This window comes from Zonotrichia leucophrys, chromosome 2, assembly GCF_028769735.1.
Source record: "Zonotrichia leucophrys gambelii isolate GWCS_2022_RI chromosome 2, RI_Zleu_2.0, whole genome shotgun sequence".
Classification (NCBI taxonomy): Eukaryota; Metazoa; Chordata; class Aves; order Passeriformes; family Passerellidae; genus Zonotrichia; species Zonotrichia leucophrys.
The window spans coordinates 88854658-88872033 of NC_088171.1; the positions used below are offsets into that span (position 1 = coordinate 88854658).

The window sequence follows — 17376 nt, forward strand, 5'->3', positions numbered from 1 at the left end:
CTGCTCTCCAGGCAGCCCAGTGCCAAAAATGTTTTTTTTTTGTAAGCAGTGGTGTGACCAGCAGGACCAGGGCAGTGAATGTCCCCCTGTGCTTGGCTCTGGTGAAGCCACACCTCAAATGCTGTGTTCAGTTTTAGACCCCACAGTTCAGGAAAGACACAGTTCAGAAATTGAGGTGCTGGAGCAAGTCCAGAGAAGGGCAGTGAAACTTGTGAAGGGTCTGAGCACAAGTCCCATGAGGAGCTGCTGATGGAGCTGGGGTTGTTCAGCCTGAAGAGAGGAGGATCAGAAGGAACCTGATTGTTCTCTGTAACTACTTGAAAGGAGACTGTAGGTGGGTGGAGGTTGTTCTCTTCTCCCAAGTGGATGATAGGAAAAGAGGAAATGGTCTTAGGATGCTGTACCAGAGGAGGTTTAGACTGGATATTAGGAGAAATGCCTTCACTGGAGGGATGGTCAGACATTGGAACAGGCTGCCCAGGGAAGTGGTGGAATCACCATCCCTGGAAGTGTTCAAAAGGACATCTGGAATTGTTCAAATGGACATTGTGGCTGTGGCATTTGAGGACTTGGTTTAGGATGAAATGATGGTGTTGGGTTAATCACTGGGCTCCGTGATGTTAGAGGTGATGTACAACCTTAATGATTCAAAGAGAAATGAGGATATGAGGGAGACAGAGAGAAATGAGGCATGAGGGAGCAGGGTGGGAAGGCACAGGCACCATCAGTCAGATGCTGTGTGTGGAGGGAGGTCGGGGGGGAGAGGCAGCAGCAGCTGTGCACAAAGCCTGCGTGGGCAATTCGACTTTGCTTTCCCAATAAACATCTCCTGGTGCCAGTTTTGATGGACAGGCTGTCATTGTGGCACAGGGATTGTTTATCTGGCTGAAGGTGAAGGAAGCTGCAGGCCCAGGCACAGAGCTGCAGTGCAGCCCTGAAGCTGCCTGGGGTTTGTCCCCTGCCTGCTCCAGCTCCAGGGATCCCCTGTGCTGCACGAGTTCCACATCTTTATTATCATTGTGCTTGTCTGTGTGAAAGTCCAGCACACATGAGAACACCATGAGACCTGCAAATACCCACATGCTCTGCTGCTACCAGAGAAATCAGTGTATAGCTACATGTGCTACATACTTTTATATATTTTTAAAGACCAAGATAATGATAAGCATACCTCAGTAAGAACATGATTGAGCAAAATCAGATATAAAGACAATGAGGAGATGGGAGTTTAGCCTAGTGTACAGCAAATAGATATAAATACCCTTTTACAATCACTTCATATTAAAATAAATTTTCCTCATTCCCTCTGGCATTTAGGCAGTGACAGAAATTTATTTTTCTGTTATTAATAATTTCTGTAAAAAAATCATGCTGCTTTCTTCATGCAATATGCTGGCAATTGCAATTCACTTGTTGCTCAATAACAAAGTGATACTGGAGAACAAAAAAAGTTTACAGAAAGTTATTTTTCACATGCTAAAAGCTGAGGCTTCCCCTCCAAATAATGAATTCAGAAGATTTGTTTTTCTAGGTTTTTTCATAACTTCTGTGTAACTCCAAAAAGAGAACAAAGAGGACACTTCTCCCAGTCCATCTCAGAAGTCACCTTGGTCTTTATAGTATCTCATTTTGATCATCAAAGTCTCTTACAGGGGCATTTGATTGCCTTTCTTTCCCTGCTGGGATCTTGTCTGTCCTTCCACTGCTGCCCAGGTTACACAGCATAAGTGTGTTTCACCTAAATCCCAGAATAAAGTGGCATAAACAAGTCCTTAAAAGAAAGAAGAGGTGACACCCTTAGGTGTAGATTATAGATGTCTTGAGATTTCATAAGTCAATACCCCAAAACATCCATTGGGAGTAAATGACCTGACCAATAATAATTTAAAAATCCATCTCATAAAAATTAGGCACATTTTGCATATATGTGGGAGAGGCAGGGACAAGCAACAGGAAAGCAACTTACCCCACAGAAAGCACCAAGAACATTTTAGGGCAGCTGTAAATCTGATCACTATGCCATAGAAACAGAAGTGTCAATCCATCCAAGATGGATATGGCAGACCTGAAGAATTGCCTTTATTTCCCTATGGTATCTCAAACACTTCCCTGCCAATCATTGGGACCCACATGTGCAAAATGTTCTCAGAGCTGCCCACGTTTTCTCAGTTTTCTATGTGGCTTATTGCAAAGTCTGTGCAATTATTATGGTCCAGATTTTGCATTGTTGTGGCAAGGAAATTTCTTAAAGTTATTATTGTATTGTTCTTAAGAGATACAGAGTATTTAGACTTCTTTTTCCAGGCCCTGCTGCAAGTTTGTAAAGAACTATAATCTGCCTCAGGGAGATATTCCCCCTATAGAGTACTCTGCCCCAGACCTTCTGGTTAAAAAACAGAAAACAGACCAACCCAAACCTGAAACTAAGAGTTTCAGCCTGTGTCTTTCTGAAAAGAGATTGAAGAGTCTCATTCATCATGAGCACCTGCTTGCTTAGCTAATGCAGAGGCTTTGCCAAAGCAAATGGACTGGCTGTGTTGGGAGCAGGGAACCAGGGGGATCCATGAGTACCTGTGGTCAAGCCCTCTGCTCCTGACAGCAGATACCAAGTTACAGAGGCTAATTCTTGGCCCTTTTTACAAGCACTGCATTATAAGAAAGGAAACAGATTCTTTTTCACCAGTGTTTAAAATCTCCATGCCATTTCCTGTGGCACTCAATGCTCTGCAGCATTGAACTCTTTTATTAGACTCTGTCAGTGCTTTAGCATTACAGGAAAATTCATATATATCTATATATATATCTATATATATATATATCTGTGAAACATTTATATTTAGCATTATGGAGAAAATAAAAAAATGCAAGAGAGGTAGCTGAACCACAGATTCCATAGTATGTTGGGAGAAACTATCAGCATCAGTAATTTGGAGGTGGGAGGAATTACAGACCTTTGAATCCCACCTTTTAAGAGTCCAGACTCCTGACTCAGTTCTGTTCCCATTCATGGCAGCAGAACTTTATCAAAGAACAGAGCAAAGCTAGAAAAAAGCAAAAAGCAGAACATGTGTTTTAGGGTTGGTTTGTTTGTAGTTTTTTTGGCACAAGGAGAAATGAGGTATGTTGAGCTTGGGGAAGACAGAGGTGGTCTAGAGAAAGTAGAAAGGGAACCATTTTTACTTGATGCTCACAGATCAAGGAGGAGGGTACATCAGCTGAAACTTTCAGGTGTAAAAACAAATGGTGATACTTAACACATCAGCAAGCTCTGCAAGTCACTGCAAGTCACTGCCATGGCCCTTGGACAGCAAAAGGAGTAAAAGGTTCAAAAAGAAATTGTCAGGCAAATGGGCTATGGAGCATAAAGGTAGAGATAGCAGCTACTGCTCAGGTGGTCTGTAAGCCTTAGGAGGAAATTTGAAATACCAGCAGAAATTTTATTTTATACCTCACACTGGTTTTACTTTTTTTTTCTTGTAAGGATGGGTTACTGCCACAGTCAGAGACAGACTACTGGGCTTGATGCACATCTGTGTGAGCTCTTCCACCCAAGTCTTGAGGAGTCAAATTATCGATGCATGTACATGTACATACTCTGTGTGTGTGTATGTACATATGTGTATGTTATAGATACTTAAATACAAGTATTCCCAGAGTGGGTGAATCTCAGAGTGGGTCAGGTTGCAGGGACCACAGGGCTGTCTGGTCCAACCTCCCTGCTCCAGCAGGGTCATCTTACAGCACATGGCACAGGATTGTGTCCAGATGGTTCATGAACATCTTCAGTGAGGGAGACTCCACAACCTCTCTGGACAACCTGTCCCAGTGCTTGGTCACCCACGCAGTGAAAAAGCTCTTCCTCACATCCAGGTGGAACTTCCTGTGCATCAGTTTTTGCCCATTGATTGCTTCTTGTCGTACTGTTTGGCACCACCAAGAAAAGCCTGGATCCACCCTCTTGGCACTCTCCCTTCAGATGCTGATATTCATGAGGTCCCCCCTCAGTTGTCTCTTCTTGAGGCTGAACAGGCTGAGTTCCCTCAGCCTTTCATCATAAGAGAGGTGCTTCAGTCTTTTACTCATCTTTGTGGCCCTGCACTTGGACCTGCTCCAGGAGCTCCATGTCTCTCTTGTCCAGAGTAGCCCAAAACTGGGCACAGCACCCCAGACATGGCCTCACCAGGGCTGAGTACAGGGGCAGGATGACTTCACTTGTTCTGGGCAGTGTTATTTATTCCTAATGCTCCCCAGGATCTTATTGTCCTTCTTGGCCCCAAGAGCACACTGCTGGGTCATGGACAGCTTTTTGCCAGGGCCCCCAGGTCCTTCACCACAGAGCTGCTTTCCAGCAGGTCAGCCCCCACATTTATTGAATTTCAGACAGTTCCCCTCTGCCCATCTCCACCCTGTCGAGGTCCCTCTGGAGGGCTGCACAGCCCTCTGGGGTGTCACCCTCTCCTCCCAGCTCTGTGTCATCAGGGAACTTGCTGAGCAGGCCTCTGCCCCTTCCTCTGAGTCACTGATGAACACGTTAACACTGGCTCCAGTGTTGAACCTTGGGGGACACCACAAGTGACAGGCCTCCAACAGGACCCTGTGCCACTGCTGATTACATTTATTAGTTCATACAGTATTAGACTACAGTGTATAGTAGGCTTGGTATAGTCTGTGGTAGGTTTGGCTCCTCTCCCAAATGCACCAGAGGTGTTTGGTTGGATGCAGTTTGACAATTCCATCTCAGAGCAAGGCATCTCAGGCAGGTCTCTATATAAAACAAAATCCCCATAACTAAATGTCCCTTGAATGAGTTCTAGAACACATCAGCTCTTGAATACTCAGATACTGCTCAAATTTCAGTGTAATAACATGTAATGAGAAAGGCACCCCAGAGAGAGCCCAAGCCCCCAGCACTGCTATCCTTCCTGCATGGCAGATGGAGTTGTGTGTTCTGCATGAGCTGCAGGCCGTGTCACAGCTTGCAGAGGGTGTCCAAACATCCTGTTGTCACAGCAATGAAGAATGACTTTGGAGAGCTTCAGGCCAAAGGTTACCAAACCTCTCTTCCAGACACCAGCATCACCAGTGTCCTTGACCAGTGTGGACTGAATCCTCACTACCTAACTCAAACTCATCTAGGAGATGGCACATTCTTTGCACTGACCCACCTGGGTGACAGTCTGGGCATCACTGAGGACCCCCAGCACATACAAGTGGCAGCTTGCTGAGTGACCCCAGCAGGTGCCTGCTCTGCTGCTCTCCTCTCCTGCACCAGCTTCACTCCCTGCAGAGCCTGGAGGCCAGTGAGACTGAGGCATCAGAAGCAGAGGCTTAGGGGTCCCTGTGCTGCCCACAGACAGCCAGTGCAGGCACATTGGTGTGCACACAGACAGGCCAGAGGCTTCCTGGAGAAGCACACACCAGTCCTCTGCACTGGCATGTAGTCACACACTCTGAGAGATTCCTTGGGATGAGGACAGGGAGCTCAGCAAGGCCCTCCTGTTGTAGCAGGATGGGAAGTCCTGTGTGCATTTCCTGCCACCCCATTTTTCCCCCCTCATGGTTGCTCCTCTCGTGCTTGTCAAAACTTGGTCTTTGTTTCAGCCACCTGGGTATCCACTTTGGCTTTCTGTTTGTCCCTGAGTGTGAAGCAAGGATTGCATTGGGAGGTTTTTCTTCTCTTGGTAAAACATGGACAACTGTGAATATCTTTCTGGCCAGTTACTCCAAGGGCTACAGTACCACAAAGGGTATTCAACACATTAGGGCCTGAAGCAGCAGGGAGAGTGGCAGGGGAAGGGCAGTCTCTGTATCTTGGCATATCCTTCTGCAAAACTGGTGACATTATCCTAGCATCAACACACCTGCAGATCAAAGTTTCCATTTTCTACTCATTCTGGCCATGGCTGAGCTTCTCGGGGCCATCCTTCATTAACACAGAAAAAACTCCCCTCCTCACCCTTACAGAAACCAAAACATCTCAGCCTCAGCTGCTGGCTCCATGCCCACTTGTTCCTGGGGCTCCCCATGCTGGAGCAGACACACACTGGGACACACATGCACACACACACAGAGCTCAGGCTCAGTTCTGTTCACAACACAAGAGTTTTGGTAAGTTTCTCTAAAGGAGAAGGCGGACAAATTTCAGTATCTTCCTATGCCTGCTTCTGCCTGCAGTCAGAGAGCTGTAAATCCCACTGACTTTAATGCACAGTACCTCTCCAAGCAAGAGCCACGTGTATCCAGGGAGATGTAGGGCTGTCAGTGCTCTGGAAAGGTGCAGAGCCACACACAGCAGCTCTGGATGGTCAGCCTGGCTTCCAGCTGCTGCTCTTGGCTTGCTGCTTCCACTGGCAAGTGGTTTGGTTTTTTCAGCATCACAGCACGCTGCCATTTTCTGCCATGGAGACAGTGAAATATTCTTGAAACAGCAGAAATAAGATACTGACTTCACCATGTAGCAGCAAAACTGGATCTAGAGTCATATGATCACAGAGACCATAGACTGCACTAAAGATTCCCTCCAAACAGCAGAGCAAGAATCTTTTTGTTTAGCTACTGAGCTGCTCATAACCATTTTTTTAGCAATACTACAGATTGCAGTTAAGTGGATTTTGCTTGTGTCTGTGGCACTAATCTCAGTCTTTGTCCCGCTCCAGTTAATAGGCTGCATTATTGGCAGACAAGGCAGTAAGATAAATGAAATCAGGCAGATGTCAGGAGCGCAGATCAAGATTGCTAATGCCACAGAAGGCTCCGCAGAACGACAAGTTACAATCACAGGATCCCCTGCAAACATCAGCTTAGCACAGTACCTCATTAATGCAAGGTAAGTTGGCTTTGTAAGTGATCATGCTTCTGCGAGATTGCTCTGTCTGCTCTCCAGCAAATGTCTGTCCTGGGTAGATCCAGAAAGTTGCTTTGCAGTGTCCATTTTGCATAGTATTACTCAATTCCTAATGGTTTGTAAAGCCTGTATCATTAGAACCTGGGTTTGCTGTTGGCTGACATGAAAAGGAGCTTAATCCGGTGCAATTCCAGCTACATGTTGAATGAAAAAGCTGCAAAATCTGAATATTCATATTAGCATCCACCTAAAATATCAGTGGATAAATTAAATTAAATGAAAATCATAAATTGTTTAGAGGAAAAACACTTTTAACAGACCCATTTTACTATCCTGAATGGCAAATATAGTGAAACAGATTGCAAAATAGATTTAATTTACCAAGTGGAAATTGCCATTCAGAGTTGATAAACTGACATTAGGTTGCTGAAGAGGCACAGGATTTACTTCTTCAGAAACAGCACCACAAATCTGTAAGAAGCATTCCCTAATGAGACAGGGTGAGACTATCTGCTTTTCCACTTCCTGGTCCCAGAATTAATGAAAGCACTGGCTGTTTACCTAAGCCATGGTGATGGCTTAGGTCTCTTAACAGTTTTTATATGATTATTTAGAAAAATATTAAAATTGATCCCACTTTTATTTGCAATTATGTAGAGAAGAAAGTGCAATGGATATAGTGCTGTCTCATAGATCTCCTTGTAAATGCTGGACTGAAGCAACATATGGTGGGGGAGGGGAATAGCTATGTATTTTATGGCTTCTTTTTTTTTTTTTTTTTCCCCCCACAAAATTACTGTGATATGAATCAAGTTTTGTGTTTAACTATGTTTGCTGTTAAGGTAGTACAAAGTATGTGATTTATGTGGGAGCTGCAGTCACAGCAGGTCTGTGGCTTCCTGTGGTCCAGCCTCCTCTCCATCCCAGTTTTGTAGAGCACCAGTGCGATGGTTGGAGTGGAGGAATGGGATGTTTGTGCAGCTCTGTGTTACAGCAGACAAAAACACTGCTTTTCATAATTTAGCCTGAAAGCAGCTTCCTAGGGAAAGATACATGTAGGGGTGGCACTGTGAAAACTGAGATAAACCATTTCCAGAATCTTAAAACAACCTACAGCTCTTTTGATTTATATTCTTTGTAGCAAATATAAGTCACTTCCGTAAGCCCTGTAATCAAATAAAAATGTGTTCCCTCCTTTAACCCTTAAGGATATGTTCTTCTCTTGGTGTTCAGGGATTCCCCACACATCGAGACGAGAATAGACCCCTTCATTTTTAGTTGCACAAACACCATATGGCATGCATCTGGATCTCGGAAGATAACAATTTAGGATCTTGAAGACAGCTAAAGCATGCAAATAAAATAATGTACTTATTAATGGAGTTGCAGTGAGCTGCTCACCAGAGACAGAAACTCTAGTGAACAAAACTGTTTTGACTCATTTTAGAAAAATCTGTGAACTCTCACACTTCTGTTGATCACTGTTTAATGGTTCTTGTGGTGGAATGGGATCTATATGAGGTCTTTTTAACATACTTTCGCAAAGAAGAAAACTCCTCAGCAGTCACATACCACGGATCTCTATCTATACCCTGTGAAACCAGAAACAAAGTATTCTGTTCCTGTTAAATTTCTAGATAGAAGTCATATGTTACCATCATCTACAATAAACCATCATATATTACTATGTACCATGTGTTGGAACTGTATTTAGATGAAGTGACTTCATTTGTAAATGAAGACTCCTAAAGTAATGTGTACTAAATTAAGCTGTAAGGTAACATAGGCAATTAAGGTGGCTTTTTCATTTTAAGAAGTGACACTGTTCCAGACCTGTCCTTTCACATGACACATTGCTGTCCAGCCAGGTGCCACCACAGCAGCAGTGTGAGTTCAGTCGCACTGGAGGAGGGCTGAGCAGCTGAGAGGCAGGCGGGAGCTTTGCTCTAGTGAGGTTTAGGGGCTGGGGCAGGACAGAGGTGCAGAGCCAGGCTGCTGCTGCCGCTGCCTCTGTGTGCTGGGAGCCACCTCCTAAACCTGCCACAGGTGATCCTGTCTCTTTTAAAGACAGTGGCATAAAACAGCTTTGGGAAGAGACGAATACAGCACCCAGACTGCCCAAAGTGTGGTCTGCTATGTGAAAATAATAATTACAAGAAATAACAGCTATATAAGCATTCAGCATAAGGTAGATCTTTTCCTCCCCTGCAAGATCTATTGTTTGTGGGAATTGGTTTCCAGGGCCAGTATTTCTGCATAAACCCATGTCTTTCAGCAACATAAGGTGTAAAAAACTTATCTATCCACAGTATTCCTGAAACATATTGTGTGTGTCTTTAAGCTATCCTCCAACCAAAGTTGCTGTCTATAGAATAATTTATCAGCTTGCTTTAAGACTTTTATTACAATCTGGTGTTGGATATGTACATAGTATATTCTAAATTATAGATATATAAATATATTCATATCTTATCAAGACAGAGATTTAAATCTTATAAAGTATTGGTTTGATTCTGTATTGCTTACCCGAGCGCTGGCCTCTGTATGAATAGAGCGTGTCTTAGCTTGTTTGCAGTTGAAATGTCTTTTTTTCTGTAAAGCCTTCTGTCTCTTTAACTGGTCTCCACTGTAGTAACAAGATTTTCATTACCCAATTCCATCTTCTTGCTTTTAAGATTGAACTGCAGTTTAGTTTTTCTGTGTACTATCTGACTTTGGATTATAAATGAATTTAGTCAGCAGCACTTGCTCCTTGTTGAAGGGCAGTTTCCTGAAGGTATTTTTTTATGAGAAGTTGATTCACAGACCCAACAGGACTGCCAAAGCCACACCTGCTCTCTTCTCTTGACCAGTTTCAGGTAATGCAGGATGTGGCCTTCAGTGTATATATTCAGAAGGTGCAGGCCTGCAGAGGGACAGTGTAAAATTGTCACTGTGAAATTCTCTATGAAGGCTGCCTCACCCTCCTCATCCCCTTTCATATGCAACGTTGTTGCATCCACAGTTGGTTTGGGAAATTGCTGCTGGTATGGGAGAGATGATAGCTAACCTGAAGAACTCCCACCTTGTGAGTTGTCACAAGTAGTAGATGGGAAAGAGGGCAAATTACTGCTACAGTCATCCCTATGAGAGTAAGCCAGAGACAGGGAGTTGGAATGGCTGCTACCAACACCAGCTTTTTGGCCTGTGGGATCTGTTCTCCCTGCTAGTGCAGGAAAAAGCTTAGGATCAAACACCCCCCCCCTCTATATCAGTAAGGATTTTTTTGGTTTTTTAAAATGCACAGTAGACAAATTTGGAGTCACTGAAACACAGTCCTGCAGTACCTTTCTATGGACCTCCATCCCAGAATAATACTGAGTAATACTAAAAATCCAACTGTATAAACTGAGTTTTTCAAAACATACTAAGGTATCACATGTAGTTCCTACACCCCCAAGTTGAGGATATACAGTGGAGTTGGACTCTCTGATTGACATAAGCCCCTCTGTGTGAGTAGATGGCAAGCAGCACAAGGGTGCACTTCTCTGCTTAGAAAAGCTGAGTTTCTCATCCATGAGGACAGATAAAGACTTCAGGGTAGGAAAACCAAAACTTCACCTCCCTCAAAGGAGTCTGAATTTCATACACTCTCTCTCCTTCCCTCCCAGCTCCTCACAGATGTGCTCCTTCCAGCTTCCCAGCAAAAGCTGTTGAGGTGTTTATGCTCCAAGAGCCCTCTTTTCTTTGTGGAGGAGAGAGGAGCTCGGTGCTCAAACATCTCCCTCTCTCCTCCACACTCCTCTCCCTATCTCAGACCCACTTCAGGTGTCCTTCAGACTCACCATCAGCAGCAGTGCTTTGGGAAGCTCTAGTCCAGTGTCCCCATTGCCTGTGTATCCTGTAGATCCTTGCATCCTTGCATGAGGCAGGCAGCATGCTGGTCATTGCCTTTCTCTGGCAGTGGATGGCCATGGGGCTGTTACCCTCAAAACTGTTTTTAAGGTGAGAAAAAGAGAAGCCTTTCCAAGCCCTGTGTGGGGTGACCATGTTTCCTTCCCAGCCTGCAGCATGGCTACAGCTGCTCTTCGAGCCTGCTTACCCAGCTCCCAACAGGGACCAGCACAAGCCCTGTGCTGGGAAGCCTTCCTGAGCCTGATGGGGTGTGGGAAGAAAGCACCAAGTCCTCTGCATGGTCAGCCAGCAGCTTGCTGGCACTTCACTCTGGAAGCAAGGAGCTGCTACAGCTCCTCTGCTCACCTCAGGAGAAAGCCCAGGAGCCTGACAAGTTAGTAATTGCCAAAAAGACAACCCCAAACTGACTAGGAATACACATGCAATCACAGCTAGCAAAGATTTTCTAACCCATAGTCCTATTTCTATGCTAGGCTGCCATAGCTCCCAGCTGGTCACCTGCAAAAAGCATCCTGAAATCAGTATTTGTGTCATTTGCCAACCCAAAAGCCAGTGCACAAGCTGCAACAGGCAAATGGGCAAAGGGAGGATTTATCTAGGCAAACATTTTGGCATACGAAGACAACAGTGTGTCCTTTGAATTATTGTATTTTAATGTCTGAAAATGTACAGAAAAGCAGAAGTGTATGGGCCAAACTCACTTGCCTGCTGATGGGTGGAGTTAGATTAAAGTGAGGGTGGTTTGATTCCTACACCCTCCCAAGAGCCCATCACTGCCCTGGGCTTGGAGGTCAGGTCAGTCTGGAAGTTCCTGGTGCTGGTGGGGTCTGTCTGAGGATGTGTCTGTTGTATCCATGTGGTACCTTGTGTGTCAGCTGGAAAGCTTTGTCATGTTCACTGTAACCACTGTGCAGGCTCAGGAAGGATACCACTGCTGTGCAAGCCGGGGTGTTCTTCAGTGTTCCTTTTTACTAATTTACTTATGATTAGATTGCATAAATATTTTGTTGTGATATTAAAAAAAAAAGTCTGGGGAAAGTATAAAGTGAAGTGAACACACTGGCTAATCTGGTTTGTTTTATATGAAAAATGCACATTGACCTCACAGTGAATGAAATGAAAAACTAACTCACTTAAAAAACAAAAAACCAAAACAACCAAAACTTTATGCCTTAAATGGAAGCAGCAAATTGTTGCTCAGTCTCCTCTCATCCTAGCAAAATGATTAAGTGTACTATTTGTGTCACAAAACTGACAAATTGAAAAAAAATACCAAAACCCCCCGCGTCCCCCTTTCAAAAATACCCTAATTTTGAAAAGCAAAATTCACCATACCAGTGCTGGGGAGTAAACTTCATAATTATTTTAAGTTTTCTTTTAAGTTTCATTTTTCCATCTTTTTACCATTACCTGCATTCCTTAGATTTCTTTTTTTCATATGTAAAATGAACTAGCAACACCCCCATACCCTCTTCCTTTTTCTTTTTTTTCTGTTCTGAAAGAACTTTAGTCTCAGTAATGTTTTCCCATCAAATCATGGAAAACCCTTTTGTTATTTCTCTTCTTTAACACATAACATGTTCCTCCTTTGACCCTCATTTTCCCTTTTTTTCTCTCTCTCCCCCTTCTCCCTCCCACTTGTCTGTCCCCCTCGTCCACCGATCTAATCCTGGATCCTGCCCTTTCGTGGTTGCTCTCCTTCCCTCCCTCCTTCCCTCCCTCCTCCTCCTCCTTCTCCCGGCCCCACCGCCCTGGCTGAACCCTCCCAACCTGTTTGTTCCTCTTCCTCTCTTCGTTTGCAGCTTAGAGATGGCTAAAGTCAGCACCCAGACCGCTTCCGTCACGACCCCTGTTGACCTCAACATGAACCTCTCTCAGTCTGCCACCCCTACCTCCACCCCCACCTCCATGGCCGTGCTGGCGGCCGCCTCCGCCGCCTCCGTCAGTACCCCCCCTCCCCTACCAACTCTGCCAACCACCCACTATGCCGTTCCTGTCTCCAGTCTGCTTGGCATGAAAACTGTCCCACTCCTGGCACTAAATGCCGCGGCCGCCGCGGGGGCCACGGGGAGTTTGTCCGCTTACACTGCCAAAATTCCTTCGACGAGCGGGGTTAAGAAATCTGACCGCCAGAAGTTTGCTCCATATTGAAGGGATGAGACACAATGCAAGCTTTGCCAGCTCTGCCAAGAGTCTGTGGTAGATCCTAGTTATCAAGGAAACAATACGGCATCTTTTATTTTCTGTTCGATTGCTAGTGTTAACTGTTGCCGACTCAAGTCGTCTTCTGCTCTCCATAACACCTAACACCAGGCACCACCTTCCAACTAGTTCCAACAGCCAGCAGGTGCCAGCCCGGGCTCCTTCTCCCCGGATACTGTCCCAGGGCTGGCCCTCAGCAGCCCCACGGCAAGGCAGGGCTGCCCCCAGCCCACCAAGGGGGGAGATACAGTGAGGAGAACGGAAAAAATGTAAATGAGGCAAAACGGTGACAGCCGGGTCCTGCTCTGGCAATGCTGCCCGGCATAAAAATACACCTAGATCCATGTGCAGGGATCCCTCCAACTGCAGAACAATTCCTCATGGCAAAGTGCCATCTCTGATGCATTTTTTCTATTGCTAGCACATCAAATCCGGCATTTTTCAGGGCCCCTGCAATGCCCTGTGAAGTGCTGCTGGCCCCCTTAGTCATTCTGCTGCTCCTAAAAGGCCTGGAGATCCCCATTCCCCATCCCAAAATCCTCCTACAAGCAGGAGATGGCAGTTAGGAGGTACCAACTTCAGGTACTTGTGCATACAACAAATGAAGCTTTCTGGTCTGAGAAAAACTGCTAAATTAAAATGACTGCAGAACAGTAAGGAAAAAATACCAGGTACCGGTGCCTTTCCACATGATTCTTTTAAAGGGTGCAACCATTTTTCTCCACTTTGGAAAAACGTAATTTTAAGAACTCTGCTTTAGGGAGGGAGGGAGAGAAAGAGAGAGGAAGCTCCTCCTTTTGCACTCAGATGTTTTACATACACCAACACAGTTCTTATTCCTGTAAGTACTTCAGAGCAAGTACAAGCCAGATGCCGTCACTATCTCGTATATCCTCTCATGTATGTTTTATTCAGCCAAAATGACCATTTTTCATTAGATTTCACTACACAATACATCCCTGTTTAACTCCCCACTAATCATGCAGTCAGGTTGTATGGTAATCATGAAAAACATGTAGCATTTTAGAGGTCATTCAAAGGCTACTGCCTGGACAGATCCCATCCCTTTACCAAGCACTTCAGGATGCTCAGATTAACTAAAACGAGACAGGTAATGGCAGCCAAAGACAAGAGAGCTGGGGAATGGAGTGGCTGGTTGCCAGCTGTTGGAACTAGTTCTTACTGCATTTTATGTTTGTCCATCCACCTTCTTTTTAATTTCTGTTGCATAACTCAGTAATGCAATATTGTTTTCCTCACCACTTCCAAAACCAGAATCCCATTAGCCCGCCATGTTCATCCACTCTGCACTCCTTGGACACAAAGCTTTAACAATTGAACTGTATTCAGTGCATTTTAATATAAACTAAAACACAATGCAAATGCAATACTTTTTAAAACATGGTATTTCAAAGTGTGTTATTGTATAGGGCTAAGTACTATCTCAGTATTTTGTGTCATTTCTGTATTCTGTGGGCTTTTCTTCACCTTAGCACATTTGCACTAAGTTTTGTCACTGTAACCATTTGTAGAACTGCCATTGTTACAATTTGCACTTTTCCAAATGGGGTTTTTGGTTGGTTTTGTTGGGGTTTTTTTTTGGTTTTGTGGGGTTTTTTTGTTCGTTTGTGGCTTCCTTTCTTTTTTTTTTTTTTTCTTTTTTTTTTCTGGTTGCATATACTGAAGGAAAAACTGGGAATAATGTCAAGGTACCACAGCTATTTAAAAGCTCTAGAAAACTGCTGTAAAATTGTTCTGGATTATTGTAACTGTTTCAATAATTGACATTTAAGGAAAAAAAAAATCCACCAACCTCTGTGTGAGAAAAATTGCCTGCACTGAAATGCTGTTCTATGCTGGTTGTACTCAAGTGGTATTTTTTTAATAGTGAGAAGATTTTTTTTCTTTTTTTGCTTTTTTTTTCCTTTTCTTTTCCTCATTTTTGTTCCTACATTTTAGGCTGTCTTCAGAAGTTACTGGCCTGGGGGCTCTGTAATGTATCTCATCATGCCCTAGTGCATTAGCCACCAGACAGGACTTTTCCAAAGCCCCATGAGACAATGCTTTCTATGGACTAATCTACAGAGGAGTTTCTGCCATTTCTAATTTTCTTATTATTCTGAGACATCAAAAGAAAACACTTCCTTTACTCTTTAAGCAACTGTGCTTCCTAACTCTTGTGTTGCTTTCATTACTGTTCCAGTTTTAACACTATTGTGGCTCATAACATAAAGCAGAGACAAGTTATTTTCGGGGGTTGATTTTCATTGATGTTCATGCTTTGGCTAATCTGTATAAAAGCATGGGCCGTTAGTGTTCTAAACCACTGTATTATTCAGCTAGAGACTCGACAGTAAGTTAAATGAGACGTTTTTATAAATAAATTTTTTTCCTGATTAAAAAACAAACAAAAAAAAAGACGTGGTAGCTTTGTGCATACAACTGTTGTGTTGTTTAAACTTTGTTCTTTGTAACCGAGTTGCTAACTTGTCATTGAAGAAGCACTATTTTATGGATTGTCAAACTAAGGTCACAGACAAATTGCTTGTTTTCAATTAATGATTAAAGGTTTCATATCATCACGCTTAAGGTCCCACTGCTCATTGGGAAACAGTGTAACATCTGTGCAAGACTGGCAACCTTAGTAAGGATGTTAGCCCATTGTCAGGCATGATGAGTCTCTTCAGGACTAGAGGGAGCCAGATTGTGCAATTAGTAGAGTCAGCAGTATTTCTACAAAACTTGATTTGGTTTTTAACAAAGCTGCTCATTGAGAACTTCTCACGCTGCATAGAAAAGACAAATTTGGCTTCATGTTACAAGCAGCCACTGATTTGTATCTCTGGTCTTTTCCCAGACTGAGCTATAGATCAGATACTGGGGAAGGAAAAACAGGAATGAAAGAATGAACTTGGATGCTGAGTACTGTATTACTGAGGCCCTTTGTAACACATTCCCAGCAGCACTGCCCAGTGGTGTGGCTTCCAGCCTGCACCTTCCACCCTGCCAGGAGCCAGTTCAGGCCCTGGAGGGCACGGCAATGTGCAGTAGGACGGGGAATGGAGAGCTGAGCAGGCCCAGGAGCTGTCTCCTGCTGCCCTGAAACTGCTCCAAGCTGCTCAAACCCTCCTTTGGATCTGCTGAAGCGCTGCAGTCACAGCCCTGAGGTTCTCTCTTCACACACAAGCAAAAGGAAGGGGCTGGCCCCGAGCTGTTGCTGCCTTACAGCCCCACTGGCTGCGCTCTGGCCCCCTCTGCTCTTAGGGCACTGGCAGTGCTGTCACAGGTACTGCTCTGGCCTCATGGGAAAGCAGCTTTGCTGGCAGCATCCCTAATGACACAGGACTGTACAACCTCCATCTCCCTACTCTGTTAAAGGTCCCTACCTGCTTTCAGGGATTGAGCTTGGGGTCCTGCTTCCCCTCCCTGCCCCTCCGAGCTTACACGACGATTTATCCTCCGTGGTCTCCAGGGTACGGAGCGCTCTCCAGTGCCTGGAATCGGGGCACGACCAGGACGTGCATGCAGACTGGGAGACCTGTAGAAATCAACAGCTTCCTCAACACAGATGCAGCCACACAACACCCCCTGATGATGAAGGGTGCCAAGGGGCACCCTTACAGAACAGCTCACTGCACCCCAGTGCCCACGAGGCCTTACCCAATGTTGACAATTAGCTATTCCAACTCTTAGAAAAACTATAGGCTGTAATAATAATTTGATAAAGTTCTCTTATTATTACTTAAAATACATTTTTATTACTTGAAATGTATTTAACTTCTCATTCTTTAAAGGAGAGCTGAAGCTGCTTTCACAGCAGAGACCTCCATAAGTCTTCATTTCTTCAACAGCAAAAACTATTTCTATGGCTAGCCTGGCTACTGTAAATGAAAAAAAAATATATATTATTGCAGCTCAACACTAAGTAGGTCAAAGTTTTGCTCTCCCAATAAAGCTGCCAGGCAAAGGGCAGCAGCAGCTCTGGGGTGTGTAGTATCTTTCACATGAATAATTCACATGTGGCTTGCAGAAGTGAAAGATTTAAACAAACTAGTGCAGGGGCACGTTTGTGTGAAGAATGAGGAGAGGTAAAATACAAACATATATACTAAGAAGGAAGTATTCTGAGAGGGTTTTTGCAAAAATACAGGCAGAAATGTGATAAAATCTAAGCTTGTTTTAATTTCATTAGTTTAGTTGGAAAATATTTCTGAATGGCAAGAAAAAGCTCCTAATATCTTCAATATACAAAACAGACAAACAAAAGACAAGATGGTAAAGAAAAAAGGGGGAAAAAAAGGGTAATGAATAATAGTAAGAAAAGTAGAAATAGAAAAGTAAACCACTCATGCCCAAAGGTAGATAAGAGGAAGCATGTATTCGCTGTGAAAAGGTCACTGCCCACACAAATGTGAGTTTCCAGATGAAAGACAGCA

At 44.1% G+C, this 17376-nt stretch overlaps 1 protein-coding gene across 24 annotated transcripts in view; it reads left to right on the top strand.

The window, feature by feature from the left end:
• LOC135444249 (poly(rC)-binding protein 3-like) overlaps positions 1-17376 on the top strand; it is a 497164-nt gene that overhangs the window by 470589 nt on the left and 9199 nt on the right. For 14 of the 24 annotated variants that reach the window (XM_064705626.1, XM_064705627.1, XM_064705618.1 and 11 more), the window contains 2 exons: positions 6657-6826; positions 12541-14893. The exons of 3 other annotated variants lie outside the window; for them this stretch is intronic. In XM_064705626.1, coding sequence (XP_064561696.1) covers positions 6657-6826; positions 12541-12889 — 519 coding nt within the window. In that variant the 3' untranslated portion in view covers positions 12890-14893. 7 more of the 24 variants (XM_064705634.1, XM_064705631.1, XM_064705633.1 and 4 more) reach the window with 4 other exon arrangements.